This window comes from Scatophagus argus, chromosome 11, assembly GCF_020382885.2.
Source record: "Scatophagus argus isolate fScaArg1 chromosome 11, fScaArg1.pri, whole genome shotgun sequence".
Lineage (NCBI taxonomy): Eukaryota > Metazoa > Chordata > Actinopteri > Scatophagidae > Scatophagus > Scatophagus argus.
In genome coordinates, this window is record NC_058503.1 from 18,747,868 (window position 1) to 18,767,071 (window position 19,204).

General features: G+C 39.7%; 2 protein-coding genes across 2 annotated transcripts in view; one reads left to right on the forward strand and one right to left on the reverse strand.

The window, feature by feature from the left end:
• The window catches only part of pth2ra (parathyroid hormone 2 receptor a), a 31,108-nt gene extending 22,356 nt beyond the window's left edge, over positions 1-8,752 (forward strand). The window contains exons 11-13 of the mRNA XM_046404871.1: positions 3,043-3,181; positions 5,371-5,412; positions 6,920-8,752. Coding sequence (XP_046260827.1) covers positions 3,043-3,181; positions 5,371-5,412; positions 6,920-7,309 — 571 coding nt within the window. The 3' untranslated portion in view covers positions 7,310-8,752. The remainder of the gene's footprint in view (positions 1-3,042; positions 3,182-5,370; positions 5,413-6,919) is intronic.
• Positions 8,753-11,840: 3,088 nt separating this feature from the next.
• Positions 11,841-13,395, reverse strand: LOC124066800 (zinc finger protein 22-like). The gene is made up of 4 exons (XM_046403563.1): positions 13,216-13,395; positions 13,033-13,111; positions 12,102-12,338; positions 11,841-11,846 (listed from the first exon to the last, which is right to left on the reverse strand). Exons 1-4 carry the CDS (start codon positions 13,224-13,226, stop codon positions 11,841-11,843), a joined length of 333 nt encoding a protein of 110 aa, XP_046259519.1. The 5' UTR covers positions 13,227-13,395.
• Between the last annotated feature and the right edge of the window lie 5,809 nt (positions 13,396-19,204).

Genomic DNA, 19,204 nt, shown 5'->3' on the forward strand with positions numbered 1-19,204 from the left:
GAGGAGGAAGGCTGAAGCTATCCTATCTGACAACAGGACCCATCCCTTATACTCTGAGTTTCCCCTCCGGCTCTCAGTTCAGATTCCTCCATGTGAGGGGTAGCAGGAAGAAGCATTTCTTTATCCTCACACTCATTTTTCTCTGAATGACGACCAGGGGAAAATCTTGTGAGTCATTAGGCTGCTCTCTTGGGCTGATGGTGTAGCAAAGTCGTAATTATGTGGTTTGAGGTAATGATAATGTTGACTACGGTGCTGATGATGTCTTCTTGAAGATTGTATGATTGTGGCAGAGATGTTGATTTTGTAATCAACATATCTGGTCGCTATGCACTTTATTCTTCTTCTTGTTTATTATATGGTCATGTTCTACTGCTGTTTATTCAATTTTACCTTGTAATGCTTCAGTGTTATTGCTGGTGTGGCTTCACACACTGTGAAGGTTAGACACAAATGACTGTTGTACTTCTACGGTATGCAGAGCTCCTCTTGTGCTCTTTACTGTAGGTTTTGTTTATGTATTGTATCATGCGTATGCAGTGTAACTGGGGTGGGGGGGAATCGTTCTCACACACACACACACACACACACACAAACACACTTTTGTTTGTGAACCTTCTTGTCAAGCTGGTTTATACACACTGATGTTGTGGGGACCTGCATTTTGTCCCTGTAAAGTAGCCCCAACAATTTGACCGTGTAAACAATTTTGTGTTCCCACAACATCAATAGGCCTTATACATGTTCAGGAAGGTACACACACACACACACACACACACACACACACATATAATTTGTTCTAGCATTTTCACATCTGTAATTATCATTGTTATTCTCCCCTGCTGGTGCTGGCATCAATGTGTCAGATAAAAACATCCTAATTACAGTGTATTTTCTGAGAAGAAGAGCAGCATACTGAATGTAAGTGAGGCTGCTTTGTGCAGATGAGCGGACGCGTGGAACAGAACAGATGATAGTGATCGCGTGCAGTACACTGGGAGCCACACTGCAAGATGAATGTAAGCCAGATGCATCCAATTTCATGCAGACAGGAAAATCTGAATGAGAATTTCCAAAAAATGAAAGTACAAAGAAAGGAAGCAAGAGAGGGGAAATGACTGAAAAAAAAAATGTTTTGAGAAATACAAAAGTGGGTAGGACTTGCAAAAACTGAGCTAGAGTTTTGATGTTGTCTATTCCCAGCCACTAACTTTCTGGAGATTACAGTAAAAATCACAGCTTACTTTTGCTTATCTTTTCATAGCTCTGAGCGTCGGTTCATATCCTGACTTATGGTATTGCAGTATAGGTGTTAAGCACATACCTTGTAAGCCAAGTAAACCAAATAAGCTCTAATAAATTTTAATCACAAATCTTCCAGCTGTTTACTGTGGATGCTGTGGAAGTGAGGAATATGATGATGAATAAAATTAGCCAGAACAAGCCTGGGTTCAATTTTAAAGCTGAAGTCATGCTGCATATTTCAAGTAAAAAAAAAAGAAAAAGGAGTAATTGGGAGAAAACACTGGAACTGAATGCAAATTGCATATTGGATTGCAGTACATTAAACCTATTTTCCCAAGGCTGAACATTGTTTATTCTCTATTTTCTCAATAGCAATCAAATGGAAAGAGGCAGAGTCAGAGGAAGAGATGATTGTTTGACCTCTCGTGTGCTGAGGAAAGCAGATGAAACGAGGGGATGCTGCACAAATCAAACCTACTGATTCAGATGTTTACACAGTGTGCAGCCTACATTTGTTCTCCACTGACTGAAGCTTTCAGTATGCCTTTATTTCTGCCAACGGGGAAATGCAGTGCAGGCTGCTTACCAACACAGTCTCCTGTGGCAAAGTGTTGTGCAGTGCTGGATTCGAGCTGCATAAGCTGTGCTGCACGCAGCTTATTTTGCTCGTTGCAGATAAATGGCCCGTAATGACAACATAAATAGCAATTGTAGAGAATCAAAAGCAAAACTGTGAAAAGAAAAAGTACACTTCTAAAAGGTGTGTGCACCAGCTGAACTAACTTTAGATACTTATTTTTCAATTGTTGTCTGTTTTTGTTTGGCTTTGTGTTCTTGATACTAACCACTTTTAGTCATAATAATAAAGGTACTTTGTGAATGTAAAGCCTTAGTGCGAGGGGTGAAATAGTCCGTGCCCCATACAAGAAACCCTTGAACAGTTAAAACGTCCCTTCACAGCCTTGTACATAAAACCTATGTTTTGTATTGGATCTTTATCCTGTATAGACTATTGTGATTTGTTTCTGTTTACCATTTTTAAAATGTATGCATTTATTTTGGATTATAGGCTGTTTTAAAATAATGATTATAATAATGAAAATAATTGACTGGTGACATTTACCATCTTGCATGCAAGTGAGGATTCCGCCGCCGCAGGGTTGTGCTCTCAGAGGTGAAGGGATTTCTCTGAAGGTAACAGCCTGCTGCGAACTGCTGCTGTTCTGTTCAGCGATTGCAGGAAAATATGTTGAATGAATGCATTCAGCACACTGTCCCTTCAGGTAGTTCAGAGTTCATTAAACAGATCTGGGTTGCTGTGATTATAAAATTGCTGCAGTAAAGACGCTGGTCACATTCTCGCAGTGATTTTTGATCAGGGCTCTTCCCCTCCGTCAGGTCGACTGCATATCCTGAGCTGCAGCTGCTGGATACGATCAAAACAAAAAGAAATTGTAGAATGAAATGAATCCTTGCGCATTATTTTCTCTGTAGGGTTTTATCTTGATGGCCGAGTGATACTTTGACTGAAGTTTGTTTGAACATGAGAAAGACGCACTGTATGCACGTGGTTGAAAGGATAAGATTTATCATTGCGCGTTCAAATGCTCAAAATATAAAATATCGCTGTGCACATCCTCCAGTGTGTTGGTGTTCTATTCTGGATGTTGGATTGGAATTAAATGTAGTCTGAAATGAATCCAGTGACTATTATCCTGACGATAGCTGATAATGCGGATTGATATTGTCTCAAGCAGCTGTTCTGTCCTCTGTCTCTGTTTGCTTGCATCTTCATAGGAAACTTGCCAAGTCCACCCTCGTGTTAGTGCTGGTGTTTGGCATCCACTACATCATCTTTGTTGGGATGCCTCATACGTTTGAGGGACCGAGCTGGGAGGTCCGCATGTACTGTGAGCTGTTCTTTAACTCCTTTCAGGTACTTTTTGACATTAATTGTGTAATATATGATGCACTTGTTACAGAATGTCTTGAAAATCTGCCCTAAAGCCTCACTCACTGTTTGCCCCTGTACAGCTAGCAGTCACATAAGCAGGAGCCAGCAGATAGTTCAGTGATTTTCTGCATAACTTAAAACAGTTTGTGTCAACAAGTCACAGCTCTGTCAATTTCCACCACACACACACACACACACACACACACACACACACACACACACACAGGAACTTGGAAATGTTTTATTGACACCTAAATGACAATTTTAGAGTCAAAGGATCACAGACTGTGAAAAGCCTCCTACTATTGGCTGGCTAATTGTAGCCTCTAAATGTTTTCGTTTCACTGTGGGACTGTCATTACCTTCAATAAATCCCTCTGAGTGATACAGTCAGTGTCACAGTTCAGGCTGCACTTTATTATTCAATGAGGCAGCTTGATAATGAGATTGAATCAGTGTCTCATTTTAAATGAGCAATTTTAAACTATGTGTGAGTATGGGATTGATGTTTCCATTAATTAAAATACAGCTCATACTTAATCAGTTTATTTTTTTTATCTTGACTTATTTTTTTACCTTGACAAATCCCAAAACATGGGATTTGCCTGAGAAAAATGACTTTTTACTCATTAAAATTAAAAGATTAAGCACAGATCTTAACTGAACTGAAATGTAATTAATCAGTTAGTTGATCTCTCTTTGATGGTGTGAGCTTCTATAACTTTTTATTTCAATAAATTGAGTGTTGAAATGATGACAAAAATGTCCGGTGATGTAAGACAGATCTGACACAGGGACAATAAGACAAAGACAAAGAACGGGATCAAATGAAGAGGCCTGCTGATCAGGCAGTGGTTCATATAGACATGAGGGAATGGGAGGTGAGGTGCTGCAGGTGAGGGGGTGGGTGGGGAAAACCAGGTGAGGGGAGTGAGAAGATGGTGGGAGTGGCAGGATCTGAAACGACAGGAGAGTTAGTGATATAGCATCAACGATTTAGGAATATGCATTTAAGCATATTATTGAGCTTCAGTGGTGAACATTTTCAAAAACATTTTCTGTTTAATTAGTATGCGCTGTTCACACTTTTCATGCCAGGGGCCACATGCAGAATTTTTTTTTATCCATTCCTGGACCCTGAGACTTTTAATTTAAGATCAATATAGCTATTAAAATTCACTCCTAATGGGAACAGGGACTGTTGGTTTGCTCACATGTGTATGTGTCCTTTTGGCATCTGAAGGAAATCTGGTCTTTAGTAAACAGAGCTGCTGGTGCTGACTTCAGAGAATACTATCGCATTAAATTTCAACAACCTCCCGCTGCATGTCCTCCTGTAAAATTGCACAAGAACAGAGAAAGGCTTTGAAAACAGTTTCACATCCCTCTCAGTACCAGTAAATGTTTAAAGTGCCGCCTGAGCTTTGTTGATCATGTGACAGTCACATATTTCCCTGTTTTGACAATTTACAAAGTTGGAAAGTCTGATGCATTTTTGACATTGATTTGCCTCTCAAAAAGTTCACGCTTTGCACAAACGTGACAAAATTTGACATTGTTTCACTGCAGCTTCTGTTTCATGTCTTTTAAATGGCCAGTGAGACAAACTAAAAGACTGTGATGTTTTAAAAATAAATGGGCAGTATCTCATCTCTTTGAACTGAATTAATCCAGAACCGTCCTACGACAGATCCAGTGCACATCTTTCATATCTACGTTTGATATCCGTATGGCAGCCTGATTAAGTGCTCTTAATTGCGTGAGCTTATTGCTTGTTGTGACAGATATTCCCTTTTTGTGACAGTGACACCAGGCATTCATAGAATGAACTTACTGAATTAATGAGTAACCTAAAAAAGACAAAATTATATGTTCTGCCATGTCACTGATAGCAGTTCATAATATACCTAATGATTTTACTTTAGGAGCCTCAACGACAAATACTCAGTTGTTTCGTACATTTCAAACTTTACTAGAGTTGTCTAGAAGAAAATAATTTTTTTTTTTTTAAAAAAAGTTCCTAACTGAGGACACAAGATCAACATTCGACTGAACTTTAATGGAGGCTTTTCGTCTTTCCAGAAAGACGTAATGTCTCTTTTGACTTCATATCGCAGATGAAACACAGGGATCTGAGCTCACAACTTGTATCTCAATGTCTCTGCTTTCAGGGTTTCTTTGTGTCCATCATCTATTGTTACTGCAACGGAGAGGTGAGTGGATCATTTTGATCAAAATGATCAGAATTCAAAATCACACAGAAGAAGCACAAATGCTAAAAAGACAAGCAATTCTAGTACTTAAACTAACTCTGGGTTCAGATTAGTCATATATTGATCATAGGCTCTGTTAAAAGATATAATCCCTCCAGTAGCACCAAGAAGAAAAAATTATGAGCCACTCATCTTTTTTCAATTCATCAGTTTTTTTTTTGTTTTTTTTGCATGGAATACGATGAAAAGTGGTTTTATCAGTCGTTCTCTCTCACTCCACCGTCACATTACATTTTGTCCTCAGCACTCTCAGTTCTCAGTCAGAGTCATCGTTCATGCCAAGAAAAATTATGTTCTTTATGCCTTTTCCGTCTTGCCTTTTGTGATCCACAGTGTATCTGTGAAGCACTTCTGTCATCCTCTCAGTCACTGCGATGGAAATAACTGAATATTAACAAATTTGATCTCCAGAATGCATATTTCTTTTAAAAACATCGTAACTAATGACTCAACGTGAATGAATCTCCTATAATGATTAATGCACAGCTTCTGCAGCTTTATGCAGCTTTAAGTTGCTTTTAATGCATTTCTTTATCCATTCATCTCACACAGCAAGTTAGTTTAATCTCACCGTGTCCTTGACTTGACGGTAGAAAACAGCAGGCAGCCACTTCCTGCAAACAAGCTCAGTGTTTGGTGCTTTTGCTGGCATTAAGAGCCAGAGATGGAAAATAGACATAATGCTGGTGAAGACAAACATCTAGCAAGTTTAAATTTTTTCCCAGGAGTTGGTGGAGACTAAATCAGAGCTAAAAGAAATCGAGATACATGACTTCAGTGGGATGCTTTTGTTGCTCTGTGTTTGTAAAGCTGTGATTCGGTCTCAGTCTATGCAAGATCACAGCAGTTTGTGAAATAGTGACAGGTTTCATCCAAATTGTCCAATTTCTTCATGACAGTCAGCATGAGTTGATGGAAAGAGATGGAAAATTTGTCTGCACATACACAAATCCTAAAGATGAAATGTTCCCTAACCCTAACCAAAGTGAATCCTATAGATCAAATGTTGTGACTGTTTCACAAACTGAAATGATGTTTTCCTCATCTCAACCAAATGCTGTTACTGCTTAAACCCACACACAACACAAAGGATTTGACTCCTAAATTCTGATCCTGGACTTCACTGGACTTTCCCGCCCACGAACCACCCTGATCGCCTCCCTGCGACTCCAGTGCCGTTTGTAAAAGATGTGTTTCCTTGAGTCAAAAAGCAACAAGAAAGTAGATGAAGATAGTTTTGCTGAAAGTCAAGAAAAAGTGAAGATTTGTGTCCACATACACAAATCCTATAGATTATATTTTATGACTCTTTGAAACAGCATTTGTGTAATGACCCTGCTCAGAAAATAATTCTGCATGTCAACCCAGATATTTGAAAAAAAATATCTTAAAGGAAGACTTGCAATACAATTCTTGATCTTTTTATCACTTCTTTCCATGCCTACAGGTCCAGACTGAGATCAAGAAAACATGGACACGCTGGAACCTGGCCTTTGAGTGGGAGGGCCCGGTGGTCTGCGGCCGCTACCATTACGGCTCCGTCGTTGTCGGCCTCAACAACAACAACAGCACCAGCAGCCAGTCCCACCTGGCAGGAGGCGGCCCCTCCACTCGATCCACCACGCTTGTTTCAAGCCGTGTTTATCGGAGCACAGGTCCTTCTGTGATCAGCACGCACGCCACCCTCCCAGGATACGTGATCAGTAACTCAGATCCATCCATACCTGAAGAACCTGAGGACAGCGGCCCCAAACGGGTGGACGATATCTCACTCAAGGAGAACCTTCCAGTTCTCAGTCCAAGTGCAACAAATGAGGATGAGGAGGAAACACTGTAGCAGTCGTCAGCAGTGGAAGCTTGTAGATGGGGTTGTGTTCACTCAGTCCAGTCTCATGCAACTCTACAAAGTCTACAGAGGGGATCAAAAAGTCTGGCTGTATGTACAAGCGTTTGAAAAGTGTCTAGAATCGCCTCATAAAAAAAATTAAAATACAAAGAGGCTGTTTAGACAAAGTTGAGTGCCAGAGTGTCTCACCGGGAGTTGCCAAAATCCAAAATGTTCAAATTGTACCTACAGGATGTACCAGCTGATTGAAACAAGTGACGAAGCTGAACCGTCAACTCTGAAAGCAAGCTCCGCAGCTACGCTTTTCACTTATGTGAAACTTACTAACAATTATTATGTCTGATGGCGATTGTTTGCATATGAAAATATTTGTAGGAGACAGGTTGAGGTGCTAAAAAATTAAATGCAAAAAAAACCCCAAACAAAACAAAACAAACAAACAAAAAAAAAAACACTGGCTGCAACCAGTTTCACTTACACAAAGGAACGAAGCACAGATGTGAAACTTCTGAAGATTATGAAAAGGACCAAAATGATTGATTAAACATATTTTTTTTTAAGGGAGGGCAATGCCATAGTGTCCTTTACTGTCTGTAATTGAAAATGTGTTGTTGCATAGACTGTGGTCGTCTGATTTCAGTTTATTTGAGTATTTTCAGTAAAGTGTACTTTATTTGCTGTCACCCAGATTGTATATAACAAGAGTACCACAAACGACCTTTATCAAAAGGCAGGATGGGAAAACACGCACAGAAGTATTTAAGAAATACACATAGAAATAAATATAAATCGGTGCAATATAAAAGGTGTTACTTTTAAAAAGTACCAGCAGCTGCAGAAAAACACTCATCTGCTGGAATGAGGAGACTTGATGAACATCAGTGAATAAAACACACATTAGATTCCTAAATGTCAATTTCTCCACATGTCCCAAAGCTACATAGAAAATCTAATTTGCAGCCATTCACAGAAGCGTTTAACCCTTCAGGCAAGGTGACTTCAATTCCAGCAGGTGACAGTTATCTGTCATGCAAGAGGAGGAAAGTGGTCATGAGTTATTTTCATGGACAAAGTCATTGTCATAACGAACTAATGTGCTTGCTCGTACAATCAACCCGCCTGGAGAAGATGTTAAAATCACGCTGAACTGCTGACATTTGCGGACTGCCTCGCTGCTGCTTGTAAGGAAAGCTGGAATAACAATTTAGTAGTACGTACAGTTTTTAATGGGACATCAAATGTAGAAGCAACATGAAAAAAACCACCAAGATTTTCTTATTTTGGACAGTCACCTGTGGTGCTGACTGCGAAGGGCTACATTTGGTGGCTGCTTTAAGGCTTCGTGTCTGCATTGTGCATGTTTATCAGTACGCTAGATGCAGTGCTTGTTATAAACAGTCCCTTATTGTACATGTGCCTCTCCTTTAAAACTTGACTTGAAAGGATGCTTTTTAGTCTTGTGTGTTTATGTGCAAAATGCATTGGGCTGTTTTTCCCTCTGTGATATTTGTGCCTTTCTTTCCCTTCCTGTTCCTTTCATCTTCCCTCCCCTGTTATCTGCTGATAAATGTTTAATGTTTGTAACAACTACCTGTTGAGCTGCTGCTCTCTGATATTCCAGCTGTCACTTAATAGGATGTGATGAGAACAACACACACACACACACACACAACCTCACTCCAATGTGACAACCCATATTGAAAAGTCACAATTTTGCCATTGTGTGTTCAGTGAAGATGCTGGTCTGGGACATGTATGCCAGTTTAAGATTTTATCTGTCAAGATGGTCAGAGTCAAAAACAAACAAACAAGCAAACAAAAAAACAAAAAACAGTGGTGTTGCCTAAAAACACAAGGAAGAAACCACGGTGACTTTAGAGACTTTAACCAGTGCTTCACAAAAAGTGTATTGTTAGTCTCCATGTTGTTGCCCGAGGGTGAAGTTTAATAGGATAAGGTCTGTTTGTGTATGTATGAGAGAGATTTTAGAAGCAGAGAGCGAGCTCTTCAAAACAAAGTCATAGGGGGAAATACATCATTTAACCTCTAATTATCTGTTTTTCTCCATGCCTAATTGGCATTGCTCAGTATTAAAGATGTCACGACATAAAAGGCGGCATGGTTGAAGAGGTTTGAGTGATCTGGTGTACAATTGCAAGGAACAAGTGGCAGAAATAAGTGTGTGTGCAGAGTTGTATGCAACCAAACAGATCTGCATGATCTGTTTGTCGACGGCTACCTACAGGTTATGCTGTTTGTAACTATGACTACCCCATGTGCCCCACTTTGTTGTTTATTTCAAAGACATGCTCCTCCTGCCTTGTGGTTTGTCATAAAGCCTTAATTGCAGTCCCGCCATGGAAAAGAAAAGCAGGGAACCAGTATGCAGGGAACAAACATGTAGCCACACAAATAAGATCCCTGTCAGCCCAGTGTCATGGTGGCTCATTAGCCAGCAGTAGGCACATGTGAAGCCTAATCGGGCAAGTGGTGAAAGAGAATTAAATACATAAAACTTCTTTTCCGGAGCTGAAAAAGCAGGAGTGAGACTCCTCGCTTCTCTGTTGGGGGGAAATGAAGAAAGAAAATGGCAGCAAGTAAAGAAATTTTTGAGGCGGAAACAAACATTTCAATTATCCTGGAAACAGGAGTTTAGTTTGGGTGGTGTTTCACCAATTATGAATCGAGCAGGTTGAGAGTTTAAGATTAAACATGGCATTTAACTTTAATAGGGGAGGAGGACCAGGCATAAAAACAGTCACTGATTAATATAATATTTGATGGTTTCAGTGATATTGGCTGCACTGATGGAACCAGACTTCCTTTCACAGCTTTAACAGTACGCAGATGATTATTCAAATGGGTTAACTTTTCTCAACAGGTAATCAGAGTAGGCTGCCGTGATCCACTCAGTCTTGTTTCTAATAACCTCTGCTATTCTACACTGTCAAGATAAAGATGTGATATAGCCTCCATGATTGTCAAATTTGACAAACAAAAGAGTAGCATCATGTCACAATTTACAGTTGACTTTGCTGCCTTTCCTAAGCTTAGTTCAGGGACTGGTTGTTATTTGTCAGAGGAGAGGGATGGCTGGAGTGTGACTTCGACTCTCTCTCCACCACAAATGACCATATTTTTCGTATTCACTCCAAATGTAGGTAAAATTGTAGCCAATACGATGAGCAAACAGCATGGAGGGAATGAGATTATCAGCAAAACAAACAGCTAAATTCTCGAACAGAATCCTCCTTACAAATCCCAACAGGGCAGCTGTGTGTGCACTTCAGCAGAATGTGGGCACATGTCTTCTCGTCCTCTTCCCACACAAAAACAAACAACACACACAGTGACCAGCTCACAGCATTAGCAGCATTGGCATATTAATGAATAAACCTCCCAAATAAACCTCAGACACAAAAGTGGCAGCAGCTGCCAAAGTAATTCAAGTAAATCAGCATAAAGGCTGTTGTAAGGTTTTGATGATCAAAGGTTTCTTTAAAACTAAATTCCTGAGTTGAAAAAGCTGTGTTTTGGCGGTCTTGTGGTCTTGGGGTTTTGAGGAGTGAAATGTTTGACTCGGTAGGTCACCCACAAAGCTTCACTGGGACTTTTGGTTGCTTAAAATAAAATACCCTGATAGCTCGAATGGAGCCCATGAGGGCTGCTTTATTGCAATTATTCCACCGTATAAACCTGGAAGCTGTGAGTAACAGCTGACCTGTGTGAATGTGTAGAAGAACAAAGAACATTAATCATCATCTGATCCTGACCAAAGCTACAACTGTTGTGTGGCATTGTGGCACAAAGTAAGTCTGTGCAAACAAAACTTGCTTTATCAACAAAAATCACTAATAATGTTTTTCAGAGAGAAATGTGCCTTGCTTAAACATGCTCCATATATGAAATGAATCAATACATTAACATATCAAAGTAGGTGTGCTTCTCTCTTGTGTTTCTGAATCTAATTGCCTGTCAATGTGGGCCATTATACTGAATCTTTTACCATCTCTACATAAAAGATGAATGCTTACTGCAAAATTGATAAGAAATCACTGACGGCAATATAAATTATGAGATTCTCGTAATGACTGAAAGCATGATTTGCTCTCTCTGTGTTATAATCAGAATTCTACCAGACTATTTTTTTTTAATTTAATCTAGACAGGCACAGTTATCTTACACCAATTACTTTGAGGTATTGGTGTGTTGGTATTAAAATACGATGATCATAAAGCCTCTTTCACTGCTTTGTTCAAATTACAGCAAGTTTAAAAAATGGACAGAGGTAAGATGGCTGCCACATGGCTCCATCCGAGAATGGGAAGTCTTAAAGACATGCGTAATGCTCAAAATTCAAAACACACTCAGCCACTCATGAGGTCGTAGCCTTTCCTACCTTTAATTGGTAGATTTGCTATGCTGGTAAAATGAGAAGGTAGAACTCTGTCATAGCATGCTGGTGTGTTGCCACAGGAAGATAGTGTTTAATATAGCAACACACAACTTTGGTTGTTGATCTTTACTGCTGTAGGTTTGACAAGAAGTAAATCTCACAATTGAAGATCCATGTACACGAATATTAGTGAGACAGTTTAATATCAACTTTTGACGGGTCAGATATTAGTGCCTCTGTGTTGTGCTAATGATCCTTTAAATGTAATGACTGATGGAAAACACACCCGCACCCATCACAGATGTGTGTTTCTTCTCTAATGTGGACACATTGATGATTCTTCAGGTGCGATAACAGCCCAAAACTCTTCCCGCACTGGTCACAGACATGCGGCTTTTCTCCAGTGTGGATACGCTGATGACGTTTCAGAGCCTGCGAGCCCCTAAAAGTCTTCCCGCACTGGTCACAGACATGCCGATTTTCTCCAGTGTGGATACGCTGATGAGCCTTCAAATTTGATGAATAACGAAAACAACGTTCGCACTGGTCACAGCGGTACGGCCTTTCTCCAGTGTGGACATGCTGACTCTCCTCACCCTCAGGTCTATGGGGATTTTTGGAGGTCTGTTTGTATGAAGCCAAAGAAACAGAAAAAAAAAAAAAAAAGCAAAACAAACAAAAAAACAGAGAAAGAAACAGTAAGTATGTATTAGTATCAAGTATTAGTATCATGTAAGAAATGATAAAGTGAACAATGGAGTGCACTTTTATTTTGTCTAGTCTACTTTTGCTTGTACTATCCAAGCTGAAAATGTATTCTGGCCCCTGTGTGTTGTTAACCTGATAACACATTGAAGGACCTTAAGGGTCAGACTTTGCTTGTCTGTTTGACTGTGGCCTAAGCTCTATAAATTTGAAACTGTTCTGAAAAGGTATGCTTGAAGGCCTGAATGAAACACACATTCTCCTTTTTATCATGATCTTTAATCCATCAGATTCAGTTGTACTGAAGATCAGCTGCACTTTCAGCTGAAGATGATTTTTAAATTCAACACATATCAGCTTAAAGCACACATATCAGCTTAATGATGCCTCTACAATGCGAGCAATTGCAGTTCACTCCTTAAGTAAGTACGTAGTAGCTGATAGTTTGTGCTGATATTACTTGTTCATTTACTACTATTTCTGAAACACACATACTTTACTCCAGATGTTTCCAAGCAAAGTGGATTACACATTACTACTACCACTGTTAAGTGCCAAAGTAGTAAAATTTCAAATTATAATAACTGTATCTGTATAGTTCAAAGTAACTTACCTCTGCCAATGAACTCATTTTGCTGCTGCTGGTTTCACTCTTCTTTTCCACCAGATATTCCTCCATCTGTGACTCACCCCTGACATAAACAAATACAGACAGTAAGTATGGGAAAACCATCAGAAACCCGCGAAAAAACTTTTCATAATCTTAGGAAAATATTATTTTGTCAAAAATCACTACCAAGTAGCCATATGTAGCCATAATTATCCCAACAGTCTCTTAACAATCTACAGAATAAATTTGCAAATCAACTGAAATCATTCAGTGTCAAAATAAGTGTTACAGTGCAAAATACGAAACCAGATTCTTGGTAAAGTGAACTGAACACTGAACTATAACTACAGACTATCAGGTACAAACAGCTGAAGGAAGCATGTTTTTTCTCACCGTGAATGTGTGAATGAAGTTTATATCCTGCTGGTTTATTGTTTGTCTTCAAAGAGTTAAAGAGGTTGAAGTATACAGCAATGCTCTCCATGGTAACTGAGATGATTCCAAAAACATCTTTTAAAAATAAACACATCAAAACCACAGAACAGTCCATGCACTAAATACTTAACATGAATTCTGACGGTTTCTTACATGAGCACATGAGTCTCTCACTTTAAAGAGGGATGCTGCAGGTATATAATACACTCAAAAGGAAGAGTGTGACGCAGCCAGTTGTGGACAACAAACAGTCAGTAGTGATGTTTTTATGAAACCCCAAATATATTCAGTGACCCATGAAGTCATTACTGGAAGATTCAGACATAATCAAACCTGTTTCACACCTGCCTGAGTCTCATAAAGGTTTGTATTTTGGTGGACATTTCAATAAATTATGTTATAGATGTGATACTACCGACAAGTAAAAGAAGCAAAATACATGAATGTTGGTTTGTGATGTTGAGCCACTGTGATCTTTAGAGCTACAGTGACCTGTTAGATGAAGATCTGTATCCACTATGCTCTTCTGTGGTCTGTGAACCACTTCAACATCTCATCAAGGTAAATAATGAAAAAACACTTGCACCATGTTAGTGGGCTGTTTGGATGGTAGCAAAAATACTGCAACAGCTGGTCAACTGAGTGTAAGATCTGGTCCACAGACAGAGAACGACCTAAACAGGGTCCTGATGGTTTTAGTGAGCTCTTCAGTTCAATATTGTGTTGTTTTGCGGGTTATCTGAAATGTTCTCATTTGTGTCTATGCGATCAAAAACACCATATTGACCAGAATTATGTGCAATAATCAACAGTGTCCATGATTCTGCACCAGGAGAGGACCACATGATAAATCTAATTCAGCCCACTGACTTAATGACTAACTGACACTGAATCGAGACTCCCGTTACTCTTCCACTTTTTCAATCTTGTGGCACAAAGCTGAAGTGTGCATGACTGAAGTGTAGTCAGCAGTGTCAGAAGATGCAACTTGTTGAATGTGAGTGTTAGGTGTTACAAAAGGTACAAAACAGAAGACCCCAAAAAGCTGACGCTAAACTTAAGACACCAGAAGTCAGTGTTCAATAATTTAATCCAGCAGTGAGGTGAAATTACAAACAGTCCAAAAAGCAATACTACACAAAAAACTAAGCCGTAAAGTGATGAGGCCGTGTGGTCAGAGTAATAACAAAGAAGCACAAAACTTCTCCAAAAAAATCTATTCAAAACAGAAGCTTAGCTGCTGAGGCGATTTAACTGAAAAAGTCAATAGCCAAAAGACAGGAAACAGGCAACTCCAAAGAGTGTAGTATCCAAAAAACAAGAATAGCATCAGTCAAAGAGGTGAGAGCGAGGGTAGCATCGAGGGTGGTGGATGGCCGCGAGGCAGAGAATCAGCAGAGAGTCAGCAAAAAGGTGACTTCAAAAAACTCGAAACACACAACATAGCCTGAAACATTGTTACCACTAAGGGTGACCAAACTATCTGGTGGAGATGGACTGGTAGGACTGGACTTTTTCAGCTGCAACAGGAGATGAAGTTAACAGATGAATAAGCAGCAGGTGTGCAGGTGGAGAGGAGTGAGGGAGAACACGCCCAACAGGCAGTTTCAGTTCAATTCAGTTTGTTTATATAGCACCAATTCACAACAAAAGTGATCTCATGACATTTCCAATTAGAGCAGGTCTAGACCAAACTCTTTCATTAAATTTTGTAATATAGAGAACCCAACATTTCCCCTTGAGCAAGCACTTGGCAACAGTGGTGAGGAAAAACTGCCTTTTAGAAGGCAGAAACCTTGGAGCAGACCCCAACTCTAGGTGGGCGGCCATCTGCCTTGAAGAAGCATAGAGAAGGTACTATGGTAATAATAATAATAATAATGGTAGTAGCTGTAAGTGACTAAACAGTAGTAATTGCAGTAGGTTTCAAGCAGGACCGCAGCAGGAGGTCCAACCACAATCCATGGGAACCTGAGAAACAAGCACAAGGACTTTAGGGAAGAAGACAACGAAAGGGGACACACAAAAACAAAACACACAAGGAAGGAGCGAGAGAGCAAAGGATCACAGAGGGAGAAGGACTGGGAAGAAAACTGGCAGATCCTAACAACAGGTTGGTGTGTGCAGGAAACACTGACACCCAAGGAGATCAGCACATGAATTTTCTTTTGGGCGACGTCACCAGAGAGCTTTGTGAGAATCATAAGAAACAATTTCTTGACCTGCAGAGAGGCTCAGTGGTCATAGGAGTGAGATGGGCGTGAAAGTACATTGTCATTTGTACCCACCAACAGATTTGATGTGTTTTTCAGGAGAAGTTCCCCTTCATCTCCCATGGACTGCAGGAAAAAGAGACAACCCTGTATTCTCCTGCCTTGCAAGTCTCACCAGGATTGTAATCATTTGTCATGTTTTCCTCCACAGGCTCCAAGGCTGCAGCTACATGAATGCTCACAAGTTCGAGTACAGTAGGAATACACTGATATATGTCTCAGCGGCACACAAACTCACACAGGACTAAATGTCCTTCTGTGTGCTATTCAATGTCAGTTTTTTTCACTTGAGTCCATAGAGCTATAACTACTGACTGTAGTGGTTCTATAGTTTGGTTTCCTTGAAAACATTCAAACAATTTCCTTGAAACGTTTTACTTGTGATAATGGAGCTTAGTAACGGACTGCCGTAGTTTCCTTCCTAATTTATTGCAAACTTCAACACCTTTTTGAGATACTCTGTAATCGCTTGGCCTTTACCATGTTGGTGAAGATAGAAGGTTACTGTTGCATAATTCTTAAATTTTATTTTTTTGCGTATTGCTGTATGAAAGTGGTGCCTTGCTCTTTGGTTGGTGTGTTTGCTGCTGTAGCTTTGATGGGCAGTAAAACAATAATATTTGACAACTAAAGTTCCATATACATGAATCTTATTGAGACAGTTTATTGACAGTTTTTAGGTTTTAGTGCGTTTGTGATGCTTTTCTCAAGTGTGGATTTCCTAATGATCCTTGAAATCTGATCTGACTTGCGGAAAACACACCAGCACTGCTGACAGACATACGTAAGTGAGGGAATAATCAGTGAGGTAAAAATGGAGCAGGAGATTGACAGATTGATGATTTGGGGTGGCATCTGCAGTGATGCGGATGCTATTCCCGGTCTGTTGTGGTCAGTTTACCGGCCTGGGAACCTCTGGTGGAAGGCCAGGCCTTCATGACTTTTCTTAACTATTAAATTGACAACCTAAGTGCACTTCAGAGAAACAGTCTGTTGACATTTTTATTGACTCATGACCAACTAAAGTGTGTTCCTCAGGGGTGGGATTGATCACTTTTCATATCAAGAGTTTTCTTTTTGGTATACAGTATGTCTACTCTTTAATTGCATCTATGGGCTCCTTCCAGTTCACATGTTCGCAAACACCCCCGTTTATGTACATTAGGTATAATTTTCAAAAGATCTTTGATATTAAAACCTGCTTTATAATATACTTTATATCAGGAGGGATAAGTAAAAGGATTTTAATTTTTTAATTATTAAACAGTGCAGATAATTTGTGATATGGATGAGAGTACAGGTTAATCGTGCTTTGGTTGTAATTTTAACCATAAGATTTCAAAATATGGTTTTAGACTGAGGTAGCATTTCAGTGAATTTTAGCCTCCACTAAACCCACCTACATACATCACAGTAGTTGAGAGGGTGATGTACTGGCGCTTTGTGAAATATTAAATACACACCTCAGCTGTGATGTGTAAAATGTTTTAGTGCTTTTTTTTTAGCGAGCTTTCTTTGTGAGAAAGGCAAGATCATTTCCCTTGGTGTCTATTGGATTGGAAAACCCATTAGAGCAATCTTTGGTCTTTTCTTTCAACCCTTTTACCTGTGACTGTGCATTGGAGAACACGGAAATCTTTAGAAACTGTTACAGACTACACAATGTGTTCAGAACAACACATCAAAGGCTGTAGTAGCAAGCAGGAAGTGAACATCTGATTGTCGTCTTATTCACATGGCTATTTTAAACCTCTTCTGGTAATTTGTATGATTTCCGTGCTGTATATGGATTTAACCTTCAAACTTTACATGACCAAACACAGAACAAAAGAAACTAAAACTCAAGCAATGATTGTCTTTTGTGTAGTGTGTGACGGAGGCAGTTGATGTAGTAACTATTATATCCATAATTTATATACAGTAATGTCTTTTAGGTAGGCTACTTTGGACTGATGCAAGTTCAGAAAATTAAACAATTTGACAATAAACTTCAAATCGCTGAAATAACTGAAACTGTAAATGAAATGACTAGAAAATTACTGCAGAACACCGCAGGATGCGGTAAAACACTAACACTGATAAAAACAACACTGCTTGCACTCAAACATAGCAAGGGGAAGGGGGCGAGGAGTGCATGCAAGAGGGATTAGAGCACAGGAGGAAGTGGGAGAGCACCCCTCTTGGATAAAGTAAAAGAAGTAGGTCACTGTTCAAAGTTTCTCCAGGCAACATTTGAAATGACTCTGGTGTTAAAGCCATACAGATGCTTACTCAACTCATTCCCGATGGATGAGAGAGCACACTGAGTCACTGCTGTCTCGTGTCGTTTTAATTCTCTGTGGTGCTGAGTGGTGAGGCTCTTTATCTTTGTTCCTCAGGGGCCAAAGTTTTACAGCAGAGTGAAGTTCCAACCCAGTATCACTGAAGTTTATGAAATTGTGATGAAGTTTGATCCATAAGATTTTTGTTCTCATTTTTAATTCCTTATTTCTAATCCTACTGTCATCAGTATTTAGCTAACTGATACTAAATGAATATAAATGAACTCATGATCTCTCCCTAACCTTAGCCAAAGTGAAAGTAGTCCTATCATTTCTTAACCTTAACCAATGTGCTTTTATTGCCTAAAACTAAGCACAGATGGGATGCAAACCCAGGATTCTGGTGTTATAGACCTGGACATTGATCATGTTTCTCTTGTGATACTACGTAGCAGTGCTACCAGTTATTAGTTTAAACACATCTCACAGCAGTGTCATGTTATGATACGGCTCTTTTCTGAATCTGTTAAGCTTTAACCTCTAGCAGAGATGCAGTGAATGAACTGGTCTTTACAGACAAAAGGTTTTGGGTGGAGCTGATTGGAAAAGATGGGCAGCAGGTGTGCAGGTAGGAAGAGAAAGTAGGTCACCACGCCCACACACACACACACACACACACACACACTTTTGTGTTTCCATTACTTTTGGGGACATTACATAGACTTACATTAATTTCCTGGAGGCTTAACAATGAACATTATTTGCCTAATCCGTTCAATGTATAACAGGTAAAGTGCTAAATGCATGGATTAACTTACGGGAACATCAAAGTATAGCAAGTTGATGAAACCGTCATGAAACTTTAGCTAATTAAATTGGCTTAATGCCCCATTCAGCAGCTGAAAGAGATTGTTAGGAGCAAATGGGAAACAAGACTGATTATATATTGATGGGAGACCTTACTTCTAACCTAATGCTTCCTAATCATTCTTATGCTGATTATACGACGACATAAATTGTGACCCGGCAGTTCAGCTGGCGAGGAGATTGGCTGTAGTGGAGGATCAGGACGCTGGAGCTCTCTGTTTTTTTTTGCAGGTGTGATCGGTCTGTTCTCTCAGTTTCAGCGGGCAGCAGGATGGTGAGATCTTCTCTCACACCCACTAGGCTGAGTTGTGACTTGAAACACAAATATGAATGAGCCGC